Source organism: Lathamus discolor, chromosome 5 (genome assembly GCF_037157495.1).
Source record: "Lathamus discolor isolate bLatDis1 chromosome 5, bLatDis1.hap1, whole genome shotgun sequence".
Lineage (NCBI taxonomy): Eukaryota > Metazoa > Chordata > Aves > Psittaciformes > Psittacidae > Lathamus > Lathamus discolor.
Window position 1 is genome coordinate 10,228,745 of NC_088888.1, and position 23,311 is coordinate 10,252,055.

The window sequence follows — 23,311 nt, forward strand, 5'->3', positions numbered from 1 at the left end:
GGTTAAAAAGTGAGCGCTGTAGGGCTTGAGCCACCTCTTCCAATGTCTGTCACAGGACTCAGCAGTGGCACCCCACTATAGTAAAATACAGCTTCTAACCAGACCTACTCAAATTCCATGTCCAGACTCAAAAGACAAATGCTATCTTAAGATACACATTTTCGGGACCAAAAAAGCCCACATCTCTCTTCAACCATATACACTTGATTCTCTTTTTATACCAGCTCCTTTCCAGTAGGTAAAAGCCAGGCTTGGTGGTTTGCACTAGAAGGGCCCACACCTTCTTTTGGGCGGGCACTACGCAATGAAGCTTGAGGAGTGGCTGCCATGCTTTAACACCCTGCCTGCTCCTCTGTGTGCCCATGTACCTTAATACTTGTGTAACTTCATTGAGTAAAAAAATGATGCCCAGAGCCCTTCCACTGACATTCCTCCAATCACCACACAGCCCCACACAGAGAAAGCCAGCTACAGTCATTTTATTTGTCTTCATGCCTTGTGGTTCACTACACTTGTTTACAATACAAATACACTATTCAATACAAAATACTCAATGACCATACATTAGTATTTTCTTCATAGTATCCCTGAAGTGCACAGGCCCTTCCTTTATAAACAATGTTGCATAAACTGCTGCACATGAGACAGACACTCCTATAATGAAGCTTGTTACTAAAAGAAGCCAGATGCAGACAATTTGGACATTTTCCTGTAATGTGGTTTAACTGTGGGACAAACGGTGCTGTCTTTGCTGCTGTGGAAAGCTGTTTTATGCTATTCCTATGCTAAGGTGCTTGCCACCCAGAAGTCAGGCTCAGTAACAGGAGCAGGCATGAAAAATCAAATCCTTCATAGCCCATTTCAGATCTCTTGCATCATAAAACCACCCCAACGCTCTCAGCTTTTCCTCATAGCAGAGGTGTCCTCTGCCCCTCGCCTGTCATCACTCCTCAAGGAAGCAGAACCACCCAGACTTCTTGTCTTGCGTCATTTCCAGGCACACGACGGAGAAGCAGGCACCCCAACCTAGTTCACCTTCACCAGCTTACAGAATCAGAAACCTACCTAAATCTACAGGAAACAGGTTAACATCCATATGGGAATAAGCCATTTCCAGAGTGTGGGGGTGGTAGTGTAGGCTTTTCCCCAGTCGTGCTTTGCGTCCTGTAGATGGTACTGCTTCCTGCTTTTCCACTGTAGAGTGAGAAAGACACATAAGACCAGGATGTAAAATATTGCCAGTGAAAAAGATTAACAGTCTTGAAAGCAGATTCCTTTGAAAAGGTGACATAATCTCAATAAACTACATTTTTAAAAACCAAGTTTAAATAAAAAATGAGTAAGAGGCTTAAAGTAACTTGAATTTTCTTCTTACAACACGAAGCCTGGTGTGGCAGGGTTTAACTGGGGATTGGCAAGATCTGATGAGTGTCAATATTTACAGACCAATTTTTGCACACCAGCGTGCTGTGCCTGGGCAGTACACAGGGTAACAAACTAAGTGCTTGCTGTGGAATTGCTCAGAGATGTTGTGGTTTTTACATCAAACATAAGCCCAAACTAGATTCCTGAATTCTCTGAATTCCAAGAGTTCAGAGGGAGGATTTAAAAACAAAACAAAACAAAAAACCAACAAAAAAACACCAACCAACCCCCAACCCCCCCAAACCCAAACCCCCAAACCACAACACAAAACCCCTGAAAAAAAAACATTTGACACTGGAGACACTGGAAGGAAGCTTCCTTAAACCGAACTGCTAGTGCTGAACAGTATTTATCTCAGTGCACCATACCCAGCAGACTAGAGGATTTCAGTAGTAATTCAGCATTTCCCCAGACCAGAATCATCTCCTCACATATTCCAGAGGTACGAATCAGTAATGTGTTTAGCTCCTTCAATTTTTACAACTCCCATTCTGTAAAGAGTTATTTCAGTTGAAATGCTGTGATAAAAATAACTTCACACAAGCTGCAGTGCAGTAATCACCACAGCTGGGGAAAGCCTTTCCTCCTTCACCTCCAAACTTAAAATCACCTCTTGCTGCTTGTGCTTTTAAAACTGCTTTAGAAATGCTACCTTTAACACCATTACCTAAAGGGGGTCTACAAGGAACCTGGAGAGGGCCTGTACTGACAGGACAAGGGGGAAATGGCTTTAAACTGACAGAGGGGAGATTGAGATGAGACGTTAAGAGGAAATTCTTCCCTGTGAGGGTGCTGAGGCAAAAGGTGCCCAGAGAAGCTGTGGCTGCCCCATCCCTGGCAGTGCTCAAGGCCAGGTTGGACGGGGCTTGGAGGAACCTGGTCTAGTGGAAGATGTTCCTGCCCATGGCAGGGGTCTAGAACTGGATGAGCTTTAGGCTCCCTTCTAACCCCAAACCCTTCTATGTGTCTATAACCTGGTGGCTTATCTGTATTTGGGCAGTGTCAGAGATGCTGCCCCAGCTCCAAGAATTAATGATTTCAGATAGTCAAAGGTCATTAAGTTAGCAATTTTCTGTTCTCATATATTCTTTAAGAACACTTGTCAGGATACGGGTTAGATTCTGTCCGCACTGACACATAAGAGGCAGGGTAGCAAAAACTCTAGTGTGTCTTCCTATGCAGAGAAGAGCTAAAAAAACCCACGTGGAACCTCAGCCCTTCTGGAAATGAGAAAGCTGGAATAGTTAAATGAAAATTGCTAATATACATGAATAATATACGATTGTAAGAAATTGTTCTGACAGTGCTCCTGAATTAATCAGCTTTCCTGAGACTCCAGAAAACTACACCATTGAGTTTACTGAGCTAGAAAAAGGAACACCAGTTAGACACTAACACAGTCCTAACCTAGGCAGAATCCCTCCCCTGTGGCTAATTCATGACAAGAGCTATGAGCCTAATAACCTTGGAGATCACAAATACTCAGTTCAAGCAAAAGAAGCCTGTGCATAGCAGCAGGACACCCCAAGGGCAACCTCCTCATCCCCGCCAAGCCCACGCTGTGGCAGTGCAATGGATCCCTAGCAGATCAACATGAAATCAGAGCAGCCCCTGACACAGGAGCACAGCCCCATTACCCAACCACCATACACAGCTCTGGCATTTGTCTAGAGAAGGGGTTTAGTTATGTGTACTGAAGAGGTCAGGAAGGCATGTTAGGGGAGCACCCCCCTTCTTAGGTTTTTTTCACAAGGGTGGTGGCCCAGCCCAGGCCCTCCTATTTCAATCTGCACGTCTCCCAGGTTTGCAGTATGTGTATGTGGATTCTGGTTTGACCCCTTATGAAGGAAGGAAGCTTACCTCAGTGTTTGAATCCAGGGCCAGATTCAGCATCACTTCTCTGAAACGAAGAGTCTTGGACTGAAGAACACGTTCCTCTGCTGATGCTCCAGTACACCCATTTCTATGGAAATAGGCACCTCTTTTTTGGATAGTGTTCATGCTAAAACAGCTCCTTGCAACCCTAAGTTGAAGTTACTGGTGCACATCTTTACACATGAATTATTTCCTACATCTATGTTTTGACAATACACTTAACTGGAATACTTTTCATGCACAAGGTGTACAAAATGAGTCAATGCAGTGTTTGTCTTTAAACCACTATCATATATGTGTTTTGTTAAAAGAACAAGGGCTCTAAACCCTTCAAATACAGTGTCTGGCATCTGGATTGTGGCACAGTATTGTCTTCTGCCTTTACGTTGTTTGTACAGGGTATGTCACAGGCAACTGTAAACCTCTAAGGTATGCAGGTGGCTCTCCATTTCAGGGCATTGTCCTCCAAAACTTCACCTTGGTTCCACTTGACACACACAAGTTCCTGATGAAGGATATTCCTACTTTTGTAGGACAGAGGAATTTTAAAGGGCTTTACTCAGTTTTAGTGCTTAAGCACAGGAAAAAGAAAACCAAAAAACCTCAGCCAAACAATGCTCCCCCAACCCAGAATGCCTCATAGCATCTACATGCATCCTTTAGGCTTCCTCTTCTCTCTCTTCTGAGCAATGCAGTGTGACCAGTGTCTTTCTATTGCCCTGCCAACACCCCCATAACTGCTGTGCATTCAAGGACTTTTGAAGACTGGACTGTAGCTGGAACACAACTTAGTAACGTGCCATCGCGTCACCCATCAGCACTATTGTATCCTGTTTTGGTTTGGATGGAGGATGCTCTCCCCAAACCCACTACAACCTCTGCCAGCTGCAGGAGATCTCCAGGTGTTCCACAGCAACCACAAGTTTAGCATGGAAAAGCCCAGACATGAAACACTCAAGGCAGTGAGCCGCGGCTTTACACTTAAGCAGAGAACGCACAACTGGGAAAAGCTCACAGGAAGGGCATGACAACAACCATGCGTATGAGTTGATGCAACAGCAGCTGGGCCTTGCAGGTAACATCTTTCCTGTATCCTCCGTCCCCCTTGTTTCTTTTGCTGTATTTGGGCTCCGGTGATTTGAAGCCTCTTGGGGTAGTTGAAATTACGGCTTCAAGGGTGGCACTTCTGGAGCAAGTTGGCACAAAACAGAAGGTAATGCTGTCAGATCCCTTGCTCATGGTGTATTGGGTAATGGGACATCTCTTCAAGGCTCAGGGGCCACAGGGGGGGAAAGTCAAGAGGGTAGAGGGCTCTCACAGCCCCTGCTGGGTTATGTGGCTCTTGTTTCTAAGGACAGGGTCCTCGTAAGTGCCAGTGCACAGTGGTGTGGAGGCTTCCAAGGGCAAGCCCTGCTGCTGATATCCATAGTTGACATTCCCACAGGGGAAGTGGCGGAGCCTAAAGAGAGGCACTTCTTTAACGCTTGCTGTTAGGGAAGATGGCTCTAATAGCAGGGAGGAGCCTGGCAGCCTGCCAGTCACAATGTTGGGCCCCACAGTACAGTTTCCTTCCTGTCCCACATTTTCCCTCTCGGGCATCTCCTTCTCCAGCAGAGAACTGTTTTTGCTGGCCTGCTTCTCTGCAAACCAGGAACCATAGGTTGGATTCCAGAGGTTGGTGGGCTTGTTTCTTGAGCCCCGGCTTTTGCGCAGCTCTGAAGGGGGATTGGATTGGGCATAGGCCATGTTGATATGTCCTCCCGCTGATGCTGACTGCACCTTCCCTGGCACTGGTGGTTCCAAGGCTCCCACTTTCCCTACAGGTTTCCCAGCAGTGATGGTTGATGGTAGGGGTGGTGGAGATGGAAGAGTTTGCTTGTCATCCTTTCTGTCTTGGTGTGTGGAGACCAAGAGAGGTGGAATTCCTTCTGGATCATCGGGGCACATTGCTACCTTCTCCTCCTCCTCAGCTGATGGGCCATACTCTACTGGCAAAGCAGTGTTGATCACATCTGGATCCTGTCGGAGAGAACAACGGGAATTTCTCAAAAGTCTGCTATGATCACGTATCCTTGAGCTTGATTAAAAACTCAACACATCTGACAGCTGTCAGCAATGATCACAGAGCATCGCTCCCACTATCCAGAGCCCACATTTCGTATGTAGAGGATGCTGACCAAACGCAGTTAGCTGTGAGATGCAATGGGATACCCTTAAAATCGAACTCTTTATAAAAACCCAACAACTCTAAAACTTGCCACAGAACAGCAGAGGCACAAAAAGAATAAAAAACACTTTTTATGTCCAGCCAAATTTCCTGTGGGAATGTGTTTTGGAATCTATATCATCTCGAAGTTCATAACATTCACAGATAATATTGAGAAAGTTTCGACCATGAAAGTATTGCCTCCACACAACAGGGGAGGATGGGAATGCAGAAGGCAATCTGGCAGACCCCTTGTAGCCCAATTCCATAGGGAATGTGGTTCTGAGCTATTTAAGCAGTTCTGAAAATTAAACTGAGAGAAAATGTGGTGATCTGGGCAACCTTCAGTTATTGCTTAATACCCTGGCAAGCTGGAGATCACAGAAAACAATGCCTCCCAGTCTTAGGATCCAAGCTATCCAAACAGCGAGAGAAGGCAAACTTGTGTGATGCCACACAAGAAGCCTGCACTGATGCAGGCAGCAAAACACTTCCCAAACTACTCCACTCCTCATAAGCTAAAAATAGTGGTAAAAAAAAATAAAAAAAAAAAATCAGATTTTCACCTGGAAAATCAGCCACACCCCTTCCCACTGCCGAGCCTTACAATCCCCACACCCTGAGCAGCATGGCTGTCTCCACCTGCCTTCTCCAACACAGTCAGATTCAGAGAACTGCTGACAGCTGCAGAAGCCACATGCTCTAAGCCAGAACCATTTCTGCTCAGGGCTGACCATGTCTTAAGGGTAAACACTGGGACAAAGCAGCTGACATGAAGTGCATGAAGTGTGTATGACTCAGGCCTGTCATAGCTTTTGCTTCCTTCATAAGCAGAAGCAGAGCTACAAATCTGTTTTTTGTAAAGCTTTGTAAGCTTGTGTAAGCCTGTGTCTTACACACAGCAGTGACAGACATGAGGAATCAATCACCCAATGAGGGAAATACCCTGGCCACTTGTCCCTGGCTGACACCAGTCTCCCTGGCCTGCTGACTGCAGAAATGTAGTGCTGCCTTATCTTGTGTTATGGCTTGCCTAGACCATTCCTCAAGAAGAACCCTGTCCACCCATCTCACTGGATGCAATACCTGGGTACAGTATTCAATCCTCTCCAGGATTATGGCAAAATTTGGCCGGTCTTCAGGCTGGTGCTGCCAACACTGGGTCATAATGCGATAACTGAAAGAGCAGAACAGGAGATACTCATAAATGGCAGATCCTGTTGGTATGTAACAGCTGGTCACTGTAGCTTAAAAAACATAAACACCCATCACGACTCTGACTTCTAATAAGAGTGATCTGCCTTTCCTGGAGTCAGACAACTGATGTCCTGGTCACCACTGAAATGTGGCCAATAGTGGGGTGAAATTTACAGCACATCAGAGAAACAACTCACCCACCCAGAATACTTTGAACAATTCACTAAAGGTAGGCAAGGCTACAGATAACAGAGCCCAGTTTTCCCTACCTGTGAACACTCTTTATGCACTTGCAGTTTCACAGCTAACCTAAGACAGATCTTGTACCATCTCTGACCAAGCAAGCAGTGGCTGGTACTTCTCAAAGGGGCCCTGAATTATTCTGAATTATTCAGAAGAGACAGCAAAATTAAATAGGAGAGAAGTCACTGGCACTCAAATCCAATAAGGCAGAACAGCTATGATAAGATCAATCTTAAAAGTCATTAACTTCTGACTAGAGAACAGCATTTGAAATAGAAATTATCTGCATGAATATACAGAAGTTAAAATCTCATACACAGGGCCAGGGCAGTTTTTAGGTGGATCCATCCTTCCTCCATTGGTGACAAACTCCAGAACCTCCTGATTGCTTTTGCTAGGGTAGGGCATGTATCCCAAAGAGAATATCTCCCACAGCAACACGCCAAAGGACCTGAATACGGAAGCAAAGGAAAACAGAGTGAAGGATACTTCATAATGACCATCACCAAGGGGCAATGCCCTTAGATGCAGTACCATCAGCAATGCCCTTTGCTGAGTCTGTGCTCAGCAGCTTGTGCAAATCACTGCTGCAGCATTCAGACACAAATAAGCTGCACAGTTGCAAAGGTGGACTTCATCATTTAATCACAGAATCAACCAGGTTGGAGAAGACTTTTAAGATCATCAAGTCCAACCATTCCCCAGCACTGCCAAGGCCATCACTAAGCCATGGCACTGAGGGCCTTGGCTACATGGTGTTTGAACACTTCCAGGGACGGTGTCTCCAGCACTGTCCTGGGCAGCCTGTTCCAATGTTGAACACCCACTAGGGAAGAAACTGTTCCTCATCTCCATCTAAACCTCCCCTGGTGCAGCTTGATGCCATTTCCTCTTGCTCTGTCCCTTGTTCCTTGGGAGCAGAGACCAGCCCCCTCCTGGCTCCATCCTCCTGTCAGGTAGTCGTAGAGAGTGATTAGGTCCCCCCTGAGCCTTTTCTTCAGACTTGAACCCCCCCCAGGTCCCTCAGCCATTCCTCATCACAGTTGTGCTCCAGGCCCTGCACCAGCTCCATTGCCCTTCTCTGGCCCTGCTCCAGCACCTCAATGTCTCTCTTGTAGTGAGGGCTCTAGAGCTGAACAGAGGATTCAAGGTGCAGCCCCACCAGTACCCAGTGCAGGGAGAAAACCACTGCCCTGGCCCTGCTGCCACACTGGTGCTGTGTGGCTGGTGGCTTCCTGGTTGCCTGGGTACAAGCTGCTCATGTTCAGCTCCATCAATCAGCATCCCCAGCTCCTTTCCCATGAGCAGTTTCCAGCTGCTCTTCCCCAAGCCTGGAGCATGGCAGGGGTTTGTTGTGGCCCAAGTGCAGGACCTGGCACTTTGCCTTCTTGAACCTCATCCCACTGGCCACAGCCCATGGATCCAGCCTGAAATGAATATCAACAGCTGACTATTCAGTGAGTGAAGTCTGCAATACAGGCAGGTAAAGACAGTTGCTTTGTCTTTGTACTCAGCACTGTTCAACTAGATGTAACAAATGCAACAGTCAGGTTATGCTTTTCTAAGACATCAGCCACTCCTCAAGACAGGACTGAGTGGAGCAGGGGACTCATCATTTATGACAGACTCTTCCTCTTGGATAAGCTATCCTGTGTGAAGTAACATGCCCAAGAACCCCCACTGATGCTCTGAGCTCCAGAGCCCCCACTTGTAGCTCAGAGTACAATAAAAACATTCCCCATTCCCTAGCTAACACAACAGACATTCCTGTTGCTTTGTCTGCCCCAGGATTACTGGTTCTCTTTTTAGTCAAGGAGCAATGAACCAGAACATGCTTTTACAAAATATTCACACCTCACAGAAGGAGTTACAACACAGACAGGCTGGACAGAGAAGGAAAGGAAGCGCACCATGTGTCTGTTTTTGATGTAAATATCCCTTCCATGAAAGCCTCAGGAGGCATCCATTTGACAGGCAACATTGCACACCCACCCTTCCGATAGTAGCTGGCTCTGCAAAGAACAAACAAAACAAAGAGCCAGGAATTCAGAAAATGTCATTAATTCAGGATTTTTGTAATTACAATTATTAAAATCATAAGCCAGAGGAATGACTGATTTAGGCAAAACAGTGTGGCTAAGAAAATGCTGAAGAAATGAAATAAAATGCTGTCCCTTCTTGCAAAAGTAGTGGAAATGGGCAGACCATGGAAGGACTGCCACAATCTACCTTGCTTTAGGCCTGATCTGGTGAACCCAAATTATCCTTCTCTGCATACTCCTAAGCGAATTAATCACACAATGCAGCTGGCACAGCCATCTTCTTGCCCTTTTCAGCCACAGCAAGACCTCTACCTCACCTCACACCTTCAGAATCCCCACCAAAAATAAAGGCCATCCCATATGTACCCAGTCTAAAGCACTGCAAGTGAAATCCAAACCTCTTTCTTAAAATAAGAAGCTTGAGGAGGAGGGTGCTTGGCCACTAGAGCTGGGGCAGCAGTACAAAACCCACCTCCTGTACTTCCCACTTCCTGAGACAGGAATTACATCAGTCCTTCAGTGTTACTGCCATTTAAATCAAAACCTACAAGCCCCAGATCCTGTGTTGGTGGCTGCAGGAGGCTGCTCATGCCCGCTGGTATCACTGTTCATAACTACGCAGCCTGAGCATCCAAAGGATATTCCTGGACACAGAAACACGTGCAAACTTCAAAGGCACCTTTGAAAACTCACCACCAAGGCATTCATCTTGGCAGTCAGTTCTGCTGATTGTGAGTGTGACAGATGCTATTTCGTCCCAGCAGAGTACAATCTGACAGTGGGGAAGAGTGGGGCCTCATTGTGAAGGGAAAGAGGAGAAGAAGGGAAAAAAGTATCTCTGCTACTGTCAGATCTCAAGTTAAACAGAGCCAGGCCTGGCTTAGTAATTGCACAGGAGAATCCACAAGCAAGGAAAAAAAAAAGAAGGTAAGACACTGGAATAAATGGTGTGGGTGACTGAGTACAAGGTAGTCCCTCCTCTGAATCAGTGGCAAATCAACTCCTCGGCACAGCAGGACATGGTGCTACACGTCTGGAGGTGCTATCTGAAGATGAGATATCAAACTGCAGCCCTGACTGCTCATGGTCATTAAAGATTTCCTGGCACTTCTTGCAAGAGCAGAGTAGTTAACCCTGTGTCCTGGCTGAATTCCAGTCTGGGTGATTACATTTTCCTGACCTTCCTCTGCACCTTCCTCCTTTATAAGCAGTAAATTGAGGAGATTTACTGATGATACCAAACCAAAGGGGCAGCAGTAGTATCAAAGAAAGACATTAAACTCAGAATGACTTGGGACCATAGAACAAAAGAGCACATCAATGTCACTCAATGTGGAGAAAGTAAAGAAACTGAGGATAGAGTACAAGAGGAAGGAAATTCCTTCCACCACCATCATACTTCATTACCCAAAAGAAAGCTGTCTGGAGTGGGAAAAGTGTCCAGAGCACTACAGGTGAAGGCAAACACCAAAATAGCATTAGCTGGGATTCATCAGGGTGGGTTTCTTGGCTCTCGCCTTGCTAGGGTCATGCAGAGCAGCACACAAGCCTGCTCTCCTGCACAAACACTGCTCCTCTCTTATTTTAGGGAGCTGCCACTTATGGGTACCCTGGACTTAGCTCTGCTACCTGTATATATCCCGGGCCATTCCAAAGTCTCCAATTTTAGCCACTCTCCCAGGCCCTCGACAGGTAAGGAGGCAGTTCCTGGCAGCAATATCCCTACAAGGAAAGGGAAGAAAAGCAACAGAAAGAGAAGATCCACTTAATCATTCAACAATTTTGCAAGCCAAAAAGAAAACAAAGAGTACCTGCTTTTCTGAGCTGCAGAGAGCCCACAGCAGCCAGAAAAGTCAGTGTTTGTGGTCCCAATTTCCAATCTACCCAACAGCAGGAGCAGCTCTGCTCTTTAATATTTCCTCTTTAAACTTCACATAACATCTTCCAGCTGAAAGGCTTGGCCTCCTGTGAGCCTCCCTTCACCCCAGGAGCTATTTTTAAGTCTCTAGAAGCTTCAAGCAGTGGGACTGATTTCAGCATTGTTACTAGTACCAACATCAAGCTGCCTGGGGAACGAGCCACTGACCTGCATGCTTGTTCAAATATTGTCAAGTGGGTCTAGTACTGTCAGAGGCAACAGCAATGTGCAGGTGTTGCTCTGAAGACAAGGTATGGGCCTGAATCTGTGTATGCAGGTAAAGCTCCAGCTCCACCTCTGCTGCGCTGAAGTAAACCTCGAGATCTGAATGACATTGGAGGCACAGCTTGTGGGTAACTCTTTCAGAAGAGTGAACTACAATCTCTCTCTACCCAATGGCCAAACACCCCTGTTACCTGCAGGGGCAGGTAACAATAGTCACAAGGTGTTGCACTTCTGGCTTTACTTGTTTTTGAGAGAGAAAAGGATTCCAGAATGAGCAAGAAGGAACTAAGCAAAACTGACAATGAGGAGAGAGTCAGAGACTTCTGTCACAAGATTGTGCTTCCATTTGCAGAGCATCCAAGGGAGGCACTGAGACAGAACTCAGAATTTCTGGTAAAACTACAGAGCTCTGCAACCTGATTTATAGCAGCTTTTCTGCTGACTGCTGCTATTATTCTGATTTTATCTACCTTGTTTAAAGGTATCCAGCCACTAGAGTGCAGCAGGACATAAACATACAGAGCAGGGCATTAGCCTGTGCTGATCTGTCATGCTTTGTCCATGCTGACACAGATGTGCTCACCTACCTGTGAATGAAGTGGTTCTCCTCCAGGTACTGACACCCACAAGCAATGTCACGAGCCACATGGAGCAAGTCCAGCATGGAAAGGGAGGAGGGCTGATTCTACGAAAAGACAAGGGACAAATGCAGGTTAAAAGCAAGAACATGGCATGATTCATCAGTGATACAGCACTGGGAACTCTGGAACAAGTGACGTAGCTCAGATGTTAATACACAAAGGGATAACAAAAATGTGCATGAGAGAATTCATTTCCATGAACTATGCCATGGATGTGCAGATACAATGTTATACAAATCCCAGGGACAGAATCAGAACAGCTGGATCCTACTTTGCAGCTCCATTGGGATGCCCCTGTAAGAACTTCCCCCCATTCTCATGGGAGATACTTCTTATTTTCAGCATGAGTTTTGAGATCTGTAGCCTGAACTGGTCCTCACTCAGTTTCTTTTTCTTATTGCTAACTCCTCTCTAAAGTCACCTTGAACAATGAGAATGACATTTTGTATAATGGCATGAGTCACATTTGCTCTTTCCCTCCTCCACATCTGTGTAGGTTTTATCTTGCCCCTTAGAACACCGACACAGGTTTGCGCAGCCAACAGCTATGGAAGACTAAAGCTGCCAACTCCTTGCTCCCGCCCCTCTGATGAAGTCTACAGCTCTTGCCAGCAGGAGCCACATGCTCTACAGTGAAAAGAGCAGGCTTAGCCCTGGCTTGTGTTTGCCAGCCTCTGAAGCCAACCCATCAGCTTCTGCACTGAGGTGTGAATCAGTGATCCCTGCAGCCAGTCCTGTGGGAGAGGAGGAAACTGCTGCTGCTATCAGGGTGATGTCAAACAACGGGGTGGCAGTGACTGCTTATCCCACAGCTAGCTAAGCATGCATCAGCCTTAGTTACTGAACCAAACAAGCCTATCCTACCCTCTGAGCTTCGTCTTTTAATACCTACCACTCTGCCCAGTGCCCAAAAGGCATACCTGCCCATGGGGTTTCCCCCACCGATGCACAAACCAGCATGGGTCCTTCAGTGACAGGGACTGCTGGCTCTGCCAGCCCGTTTGTTGTGATGAGACGTGTCTCCAGACTGATGTGATGCTGTGCTGGCCATCCTACCTGACCTAAATCACTGCTAACTGAGACTGGAAATAACTCCAGGCTCTGTGGCAGGCGGCAGCCAGTACTGAAACTGTGAGCACTGGCTGGTAAAACCTAAAAAAGACAATGTCTTCTGAAGAGACAAGGAAAAACCTGGCCTCAATGCTTGACTAATGACATAACTGAAAAATACTGCATCTCTGTGTGAACAAATCCTATTTATTTTCAGTGTGGTGCCATAATACAAAACCATTTGTGACTTTGTATCACCTGCCTGTTTTTCATTACTTACACAGTATAGTTCATTGCATATATATACTTAACTGATTCTTTAAAACACTGGACTGGGTATCCCCCTAAACTCTTCTTTTCGTAGAGCCACCATTTCCTGAAAACATAAAGCCTCTCTCCCCACCTGCCTCTTGAGAGGAAAGGGGAATAATCTTTTTACCTCTGTGAGTTGAAGTGACTCACCAGCTACACTAGATGGCTACAGTGAGAAAGGATGCAGATGCCTCTTTTCACCCTTTCAGGGCACAACCAAAGGGAAATGAGTACCACTATCTACCCATTTCCTCCTCTTCTTAGCAAGGATCAGAAACCTGAAGTGAAAGCCAAGTAAAAAAACCAGTTCTTTACTAGCTGTTTCCAGACCTGAACTGAACTGCAAGGCTAAAGCTGCAAGCTGATATGAATGGCACAGCTTTTTCGTCTTTTCTGTTTTTCCCCCCTTCCTTTCGTCTCCTTGGATGGATTCCTTCCACCTTTTTATTTGGCTAAATACAGCCCTAAACCAGATGTGACTGCCCAGCCAAGGACAATTTCGCTATGTAATCTGTTTGAAAAATGGAGCTTTGGGATTCATTTTGCAAGGGAAGCAGCCTTGAGACACCAAAGGATTCCCTTTACAGCTTTTGCTCCCCAGATGAACAGACAAGTGTGATACCGCCTATGGCGAGGCTGAATCTTTTTAAAGGTGATGAAAATTCTGTGTATTGTTCAGTGTAATCACTGCTCTGTGCAACAGGCTGCACAACACAAAGGAAGGAATCATTTATCTGTATATGATTTATCTTCCAGAGCTGTTCTTTGATTGCTGTGCTGTGTGTGAGGAAGATCAGCACTGAACTTCTCAGAATGGACAATTTTGCAGTGCTCATTATGAGTGAAGGCTCCAGTTCCAGTCATCTCAGAATCTAACAGACTGCCTCTCTCCAGGTGAGGGGGAAGATGTGAAACTCTATTAGAAAAGGAATACTGAAACTCTTCAGGATTGTAAACGCTGGCCCCACAAAGTAGTATGAATTTGAGCTTATGCAGCAGACCTGGCATAAAGAACAATATTCCACAAAAATCACTGGTATTTTATCACTGATGATGGATGAACATGTGGCTTATGCATATGATCATTCTTGCCTAGAGTCCAGAAAAGTTATGACATTTTGGCTGAACATTGCTTTCATTATTTACATGAAGAACACAGATGAACAACATGCAATAACCTGTGCTGGGAGTATCTTAATCTCCCATTAAATTGAATCCCATGTCCTGATGCCTCCTTCGGTAGCTCTAGCTTCCCATTTCATGTCCCTTATAATGTCTGAAGTTTCCCCTTCCCTTGCTTTACCTTCACCATTTCCCTTGCTCCCTTCCATGTATTTCAGTGGCATTGTATGGCAGCATGATGCATGTGTCTTGCTTCAAGTCACACGGGTTCTCACAGGCCAGTGGCAAACCAAGCAAGACAACTGTTTTTCTCAGTGGTCACTCCTTTCTTTTTCCTCAAGTCTCAGAATTAATGCCAAGTTAATGCCTTTCACACCTCTATTAAATTTGACTGAAACTAGCAAATGAATTTGAAGTTACTGGCAGGGAAGTGGAGAAAGCAACTGGGGGATGAAGGTAGAGAATGAACACATACATCTCTCCTTTGCAATCAGGCTGAAAGCAGAAGTAGGTGGGAAAGACAAGGTAGTAAGGAAACCAGCTGGAAAATACAAAACTGGGAAAAAACAAGGAGAAATAACAACAGTAATTCATACAGTGCTTACTGCACAGTAACAGTGCACCTCTGTTACTGAGTCAGTCACAGCCAGGTCTTGTGTGTTCAATTAATTCCTGTTGGAAGCAAAGCTTATCGAAGCCTGTTTACTCAGCACTGTTCCTTGTCTTTCCTTTAATGGGCCTGGAAAGCTAGATGTCTAGTCTGCTACGCCTACCTTCTGCCCGTCTTCCTTGAATGAGTGATAGCAGGAACAAAGCAGCTCAGGGTTCACTAAGAGCAGTGCAAAGATACATCAGCAGTACTGAGCCACAGGTCTCATGTACACAGTCTGTCACACCTCAAGTATATGCAGAGGGTAAATCCACTTCTACAGCTTGATCCCATACTTCACAGAGCACAACACCCTGCACACATCTCATCTCTCATCAGTCAAGTCTCCTACCCTCATAGTTTCTGAGCCAGCAGTAAAACATGTGCACCAGAGCCTGATTTCTCAGGACTCACAGGTGCCATAACCCCTCAGACGCTGCCTTGGCAGCCAGACAATGAATTATGCTGTCTTTCTTGCCAGGCAGCCACCAGATGGGACGTCAGCAGAAGCAAGGCAAGCAGGTATAGGGGACAAAGAGAAGGAAGGTGGTAGAAGTGGAGCAGAAACATGTGGGTCTGTGTCTGCACAAAGTCAGGCTGTTCACATTCACCCAACTGTTAAAGAGGAACTGGAAACTGTTTTTCTGAATCAGTTTCGGCTTTCAACTGCCCACCTGCATTTGAACCTCAGCTTTCCAGAAGTGTGACAGGCCTGGGATAAAGCAGAAAACAGCAGCATGAGTCCCAGGTTTGCCTCAATCCTGGGAGCAAGTTAAATGCAGGAATAGGTGAGGATCTTCAAGGTGCTGTGACTAGCCCGTGTCAGATAATTTCAAATAGGTCAGGAAGGACAAGGGAGAAGAGGAAAGGAAGGACAGACTGTGAAGGCAGAAAGAGAAATACCAAGTATGCTGTGCCTTGAGTGAACCATCCACCTCTTCTGATGTTAGCTTTCAAAGGGGTTGCAGAGAGTGACCACTAACAGAAATGGAAGCTCTGGCTTGCAAGAAGGACCTCACGACTGGGGTAGGGGCAAACAGAAAAAAACCCCTCAGCTGAGAAGGCTCCCATGACTGCATCCTATAAAGACTAAGGGCTTTTCATCCACAAAAGCAACTCGATGATTTTACTGCAAGTAGGTAAAAATTCCTGTTCAGGACTAATGCTCTTGGTGCTTTCTCACAAGATCTTGAACTTGTTTTTCTCCCTAACTTAGCAAGCCAAAAAGATGCTTCCATTACAAAATGATTGATGTCTTGCCCTCGACCATCCTGTTTCACCTGCCACTTCACACATCTAGCACAGCCTGTGTTGGTAAAGTTAAACAAATCACCTAGCAGGCAGCATACCTTGCCCACACCATTTTGCTATGCACTGGGTGAGAGCAGAGCCCACATTGCTAAACATTCATTTCCCCATTCACCTACCACCAAGCTCAGCCCATTTGTAAGAGCTGACAAGAGCATCTCTAGGTGCTACAGAAAACCAACCTCTATTTATAAAGACTGCTTGCTCAGTTTGCAAACATCTTCACTTTCTGGGTGTTTAACCTTCTTAACCAGGCAGAAGACACTTTACTGCAACCTGTTCAAGACTGAGGTGATCCTGTGCAACACAAAGCATCTTTTAAGTCTGAAAACCAGACTGCAAGGCAAAAATACAAAGTCAATCTGTTTCAAGATGCCTTGAGGAAGAATTTTATTTATATCTGTCGGAGCGAATTTATGTGTCTCTTGTACTGATAAAATCCAACAATTTGTCCCATGTAAAGAAAACATAGAGACAAAGTATGAAGCTGTGCCCTGGTGCTTAACATCTAGGTGCCTTTCTGATCCACAGCCTCAGAGCAAACTTCATTCTTCTGAAATACTGATTCCTCTCTAGAAGTCATAATTTATTTCTCTCACATTTCCAACTCACTGTCATTTCCCACTGTTGCTGATTTCAGTGGGAAAAAATCTTTAAAACTCTGGACTAAAGGTATTTGCTATTAAGTCAACAGCTCCAGGCTGGATTCTCTCCTTGCCTGTGTCAAACTTGCACTGACAGACATCCACAGAAATGCACCTGATCGGCAGTTTAAATAATGGGCTTAGCATTACCAGCTCAATGCTTCCTCCTAGCTCACCCCCAGCTGGTGTGAGGAAACTAAGAGTAGAATTTAACTTACTAAAAACTAACAAACAAACAAACAAAACCCTTTAATTCTTCTTTTAGACAGTATCTGCAATGCTGTCTAGCAAAGTCCAGGGATGAGGCATCTCTGTGTAACTCCCTATACATCTGTGTCCTGCTCCCCAGTGGTCTTCTAGCAAAAGGAATATTCTGACCCTCTGAAATGCTGGCAAAAAGTAGCTGCATGGATCAGCTCTTTTACAGTTATGTATTTGCCTTGTGGCAGCAGCTTACTAAATAGATTTTCTCTTTTCTTACCGGTCTAGGCCGTGTCTCTCTCAGGAAGGACTTCAGGTCACCCCCAGCCATAAGCTCCAGCAGGATGAAACGGGGCAGTGCCTGCAAGCTCACCCCAATACAGCGCACAATGTTCTGGTGGTTGAACTTGCTGTGGAGACAGGAAGATTCAATTACGAAACAGCTTTGATCCAAAAAAGCACAAGATGCAGAAAAGGATCCAAATGTTTTGCTGTGGGGAATTTTTATTTTTATTTCCAGAAAGTAACAAATCTCAAAGGTAAAGATAGGGCAACTGGATAAAGCTAAAGTGTTACCCCTGCACTGTGTGTCGGTCTGCACAGTACAGGAACAGAGGTGGAGGGGGAGTGCTGCTTTTCCTGCTATTTCGTGTATTCTGCATCCTTTCTGGGCTACAGTAAGACTTGTGTGTCATAAATGACAAGTCTGCTTTCAGTTTCCCTATCCAATGTGTAGAAGCTGAGCTAGGGCAGAATTGTTCCAAGCAACATACTGACATAGGGATCTGTTTATGCAGGGGCTATTCCTCAAGGTCTAGTCTCTGGTAATTCCTTATTTCTCCAGACCTCAATGTGATGAGAAATGGACATGTCACTGACATGTGACATGAGAGCAGCATTAAGTCAATGCCACCTTTAGTTCTGACCCCTCAACCCCAAACTCCTAAGGTTTGTTTTTACCTTATATTCTGATCTCTAACAGAAATAAAAGGATCCTATTATCAATTCTGAAAACTAGCCCTAAAGAGTTTCATTTTGGTAATGAAAACCAGTGCAGACCCTCTTGAAAATTTAGCCTTTCACTACCTGGTGCCTCTTTATTTGTAAGAGTAGAACAGGAAGGTAATGCCTATCCTCTTTGTAAAATATTCACAGCTATGCACTAAAACAACTAGCTGTGTTGCATGGACATTACCTCTTAAAGCAACTTTATTCTTCACAGTGCTAGCTTTCCAAGCCTATACAAGTGCTGCTGATCTTATTTATACACACCTAATAATGAGAGCTTCCATGAGGAAGTCCAATTCATCTTGCTCTGAACACACTTCTGGCAACGTCTGGAAAAGACAGAACAGGTTGATGAGGAGAAGATATTTAAACTTACAGATGTAGAACACCAGGCACATCAAAAGCACTAACATTCTCTGCAGCAATCCTTGTTTCTCTAAGAGAAACCTCACTCTAAGATAACAACTAGACCGTTACTAATCTAGACTGTGAAGTCTCTTGAAAGGTGAAGATCAGAACACATGGCCCATCAACACCAGTCATCCTCCTCCCAGCAAAGGAAATAGCCCAGAGTGCACAGGGAACAGTGCTCAATACATGGGACTCTGTGGTACAGAGGATGAGGAAAGAGACCACAGTTCCTGAGTTCTCTCACAGTTCAGTACTCCTACCTTCCAGCAAGACTATGAACTATAATCAGCAGTAGGACTATGCTGCCATGTAACCTCTAGGAGAAAACAAGCTAGGCAGGCTGCTGAAGGCTTGGAGAACCTTATCAGGGCCTCTTAGGATACAGCTACACATCCAGTCCATATCCATCCTGTAATGGAGTGGTGAGATCCCTGGAAAACCAGCTATCTCCTACCTGCAGGCTCCATGATGCATGCTGCTCTTGGCCCTGTGAAGACTTTGGCCTCTGACTCAAAGGCTTTTGATAGATGTCGACACCAGGCATAGCATGTGGAGGATGGACAGAGGATGCATTTATTTATCAAACTGCAGCTGTGTGGGAAATCTTTGCTATTTACTACTTACAAACATCTTCTAATAGTCTCACAAAGCCCTTATGTTACAAGCTGTACCATCAACTATGATGGATTAAAGTGTTGCAACAGAGCAGTAACCTTGCTAGCCACATCCTTCAGTACTACAGTAATGCTTAATTCATCTTCCTTTTTATAATGCATTGGGACTCTAGGGTGAAAGATGCATGAAACCATCATGATAACTCATACACTTTCACTTACTTTCACAGCCACCTGCAAGGGAGTGGGGTCGCTGGGGATCCCTGCCACCTGACCTTCATATACCTCACCAAAGGCTCCGTGGCCCAAACCCCTGGACAGACCAGAGAAGACAAGAAGGTTTTACTACACACACATTATAAGACTGTGGTCACAGATCACAGAAGGGGCTCACAATTTTCACAGCAGTGAAACAAGGGTAACTGGATATGGACACTATGCAGGGAACCAGACACTGATGTGATCTTTCCTGCACCTACAATGTATTTAATTGGTAGTGAAAGCAATCCTCAAAAACAAAGTCACCAGTGAAATCAAGCTGCTGGCACTGAGTGGATAGCACTCTTCTATGGTGTTGGTGTCAGTGGTACAGTGGTGGGCCCTTCAAAACAGGTCAGTAAGTACAGGTCTTAAGTCTTGGTGCTCCCACACCCTAAACACATTAACAGTTCCCATGATATCTATGCACCACCATTAAAGAAAACATTGAAAAAGAAACTATGAAGCAAAATGGTTCTCAAAGGACCTGAATTCTAAACCAAGATCTTTTCCTGATTTATGTCGTAATTCTGGGTAAGTACCTTAGCCAGTAAATGGTGATGATAGGGCTTTGTAAAGCACTCTGCTCTAGGAACTCACACTGAGAATAGTTTCTGGCACTGATCATATTATGAAATTTACAGTTTCATTTTGAATAAGGATATAAGAAAAAGAGAAAGGAAATACAGTAATCACACAACAGATCCTGTCCTATGTCCTTGTGATGCAGATTTTGCATACCTGTCTATTCAGTTTTCACTCAGTTCACATTAAGTCAACTGGTACAACAATAGCTGTACCACTTAAGTGACATGTCATAACGACATAACTCAGAGAGAATGAGGCTGCCTCCCAGATCCTGAGTCCCTCTTAACCCTGCGTGAGTTGCACATTGGGCAGTAAGTTCAAGCATCTAAGAGACATTCCTGCATCTCAGTCTCAGGCTCTCAATAAGACTCTCTTCTACAACAGGGACCTTCCTGGTACAGCCAGATCTGGCCTGAGAGCCTCCCTGATTCTGCTCTCTGGTCTATTAGTGGACTCTTTCTGTATGGGCTGTTGCCCTTCTGGCTGTCCAAATAGGTGCTGCTATGGGCAATCTGCTCTGTTGTTGCACAAGCTCTGTCTGTAGTTTCGCCAGGATAAAGACCAGTGAAACCACAGTAAGGACTTGCGCTGCCTGTGACTCAGCCACTTCTTTTAATAGCATTTTGTAGGTATCAGCTTGAAACACTATTCTTGGCTAAGCCTGACCGACTTGCTACAAGCTGAGTGTATAAAACAAGATCTCTACAGCTCATAACTCAACCTCCTCCCAAAAAGTTTCTGCCCTTGTCAATTCTCAGCTCTCTGCAGCTTGCCATACTACAAAAATCCTTCCAGAGCCCAAGTGACAAAGGCAGCAGCAGCACAGGGTACACTGGAAACTTCCAGATGCAGTCCCGAAAGATGTGCAGGTAAGGGAGAGTGAGATAACAGACAGCAAAGCATTGCAGACTGCATAGACTGCTCTGAGCATCATCGTTATAAGCAGCATAAGCTCGCTAGTCTTCTAAGCTCTCCTGCTTCAATTTCCTGGTTTTCTGTGTAAAATTGCATGGTACCAGGGTAGTGTCACATTGACAAATGGCACAGACTGTACCTTGCAGAAGAGCAACGTGGGAAAGAACCCTGAATTATCAAGTATTTAAGAGACTCTTTTGAACTCTCCAGAAGTTCTGATGTAGACATGACTACCCTGCTGGCTTTATATTCCTGTTTTGGTTTTTTTTTTTTTCATACTGTATGACAGTCTCAAACCCCTTGATTTTCCTGCTCTTTTACTTAAGGTTGTCATTATCTTTACCAAAGACTTTAAAAGAGCCTCCAACAAGCCTCAGCCTTCCCAGCATTTCATCAGTTAATACTGGAAATGGCCCATCCATTGCACAGTCTGCAAAAGATGTGTCGGAGTTACTGATGGTGACTCTTCAATTCCTCCCATACTCCCAGATTAACATACTGCACCTGTAAAAGGTCAAGGAGACTGCCAAAGTCTAGTCCCCTCCACACAGCTTAACTACTGTAACTTTATATCTTATGAAAAGTGGCATGAGCCTAAAAGTGCATGAGAATTTGTACATGCCTGCACAAAGATGTGAGCTCATGTTAGAGAGTCAGCATACATACGCACATAGTGTGAAGCACGGGGAAGGCAAAGATGAATTTACCGGATGAGAGAGATGTTTTTTCGAGGCACCTCTTTGAGGTCACTAATGGATGTGGTCTTTCCTGCAAAGCAGTAGTTGGGATTGTAGTCTGTCATGATAGTGGAGGTACGGAGCTTGCTCAGTTTATATTCTGGGCTCTGTAACTCCATCTGCATGGCTTGTAGCTCCTGGTGTTTCCGACGATATACTGCATATGGAGAATACAGAACACCAGAGACACAGACTAACTTTGGAACAAGACAGCAGCTGTACAGCACATCTCACTGGAATTTGCTATGTGGCCAAGTTTCAGTGAATCAAACCAGACTGTCATATTTCTGTGTATCAAATAAATACAGATGGAATCTGAAGTTTCCAGGAACTTTTGATTTATACATCTTCCAAAGAAACAGGCTTGCTCATGAACTGTTTGGAAGAAGTACAATGAACTTCACTTGTGGAGATTTCTGATTTCACAGTTCTTAAGTTTTTGTTTTAGTTTAGCTCTTTAGTTTAACTGGACCTTCTGAATCCAGTTCCAAACTTGGGATATACCCTGCTTTTCTAAATCACATAGAAGTGACCAAAATCTGAAATGCATTATTGCATCATATTGTTCAAAAATTGATAGAATAAACTCTTCCCTCAGAATAACACACTGTACAGAAAACTAGCTCATTTTGCAAAACTTTGTGCTTCTAAACAACAGGGTTGGACTACATTCGAAATCAGTTTATGGTAGTGTAATATTCCTTCAATCACTTCACTGATACTTCTGAAACATCATTAAGGAATCATGCCTTGGAAGAAGACATCCTGTGGATATTTCTTGAAATAGTAATTGATATTGCAGTATTTTCTTTCAAAGCAAGATGCCAATCATGAGCAGGTTGAACCACTGTTACCCTTAGTATTGATTTCTGAGGGAGCTGATTGAGCCTAAAGCCTGTGATGGTAATAGATACTGCATCTTCTCCAGCAGACACTGCTCAGGGGAAGAATTTAAGGGGTAAACATGCAGTTGCAAAGGCAGATGGATGTAATGACCTATCCACAAACCCTTCCTGTCCTCCATTTTCTTCCTCATTGCTTTTGCTTTGATTTTTTTAAATCACTGCTCTTTCCTGAGATGGCAATGATAGGGTAGTTGGATGGAAAGAAGATTACACTTCCATTCCCTGAGAACTAATTAGTAATTTTAAAGGGGTACTGTTGGGCCAGAAATCATACATGTAGGACCATGTGTGTGCAACTGATAACTCCTGAAATTCTTAAAATTGAAACAGCTGCACAGATCTAATTTAATAGTTGCCATTTACTGCTCTGGGTACATCCCTCCCCTCCTCCAGACTGTATACAGTGTGGCCAAAGAAAGGTGGCAGAGCTGTGGTTTGAATCCCTGGCTGCTTTTAACTGATTTAAATCTATTCTGCTTGCAATCGAATGAAGGTGAGCAATTGTTTAAAAAAGGAAAATGAAAGGGTGAAAAGTACCTTTTAGAATTTCAAATAAAGATGCCAAGAATGCCCAAATCCTACTAAGTAGCAGTTTGTAAAAGGGGAGCCTATGTGAGAATTTCAAGCCTAAATGTCATACCTTAAGAGACAAAAGCTGTATATAGGCACACAAATAAAAATCTTGCTTTAGGCATTAAGGACCAACACCAGATCTCACGAAAACAGTGGCAGCTGTGTTCTGGCAGCTTTACACTACAACACAAGGAATCACGTCTCTTTCAAGATGCAGTCAGTAACTGAAACCTCCTCAAACTGG

At 44.7% G+C, this 23,311-nt stretch overlaps 1 protein-coding gene across 8 annotated transcripts in view; it reads right to left on the reverse strand.

Annotated features, from left to right (window-relative positions):
• Positions 1–363: 363 nt before the first annotated feature.
• Positions 364–23,311, reverse strand: part of ALK (ALK receptor tyrosine kinase) — a 317,234-nt gene continuing 294,286 nt past the window's right edge. For 7 of the 8 annotated variants that reach the window (XR_010612843.1, XR_010612847.1, XR_010612844.1 and 4 more), the window contains 11 exons: positions 21,560–21,746; positions 19,314–19,404; positions 18,331–18,395; positions 17,339–17,468; positions 11,719–11,816; positions 10,618–10,710; positions 8,857–8,958; positions 7,263–7,397; positions 6,593–6,683; positions 3,286–5,319; positions 364–1,194 (listed from right to left, as the gene is read on the reverse strand). Coding sequence is in view for 1 of the 8 variants with exons in the window: in XM_065679710.1 (XP_065535782.1) it covers positions 4,615–5,319; positions 6,593–6,683; positions 7,263–7,397; positions 8,857–8,958; positions 10,618–10,710; positions 11,719–11,816; positions 17,339–17,468; positions 18,331–18,395; positions 19,314–19,404; positions 21,560–21,746 (1,697 nt within the window). In the remaining 7 variants the exon portion in view is untranslated. Of the gene's footprint in view, positions 1,195–3,204; positions 5,320–6,592; positions 6,684–7,262; positions 7,398–8,856; positions 8,959–10,617; positions 10,711–11,718; positions 11,817–17,338; positions 17,469–18,330; positions 18,396–19,313; positions 19,405–21,559; positions 21,747–23,311 lie in introns of those variants that run through there. The other variant, XM_065679710.1, reaches the window with a different exon arrangement.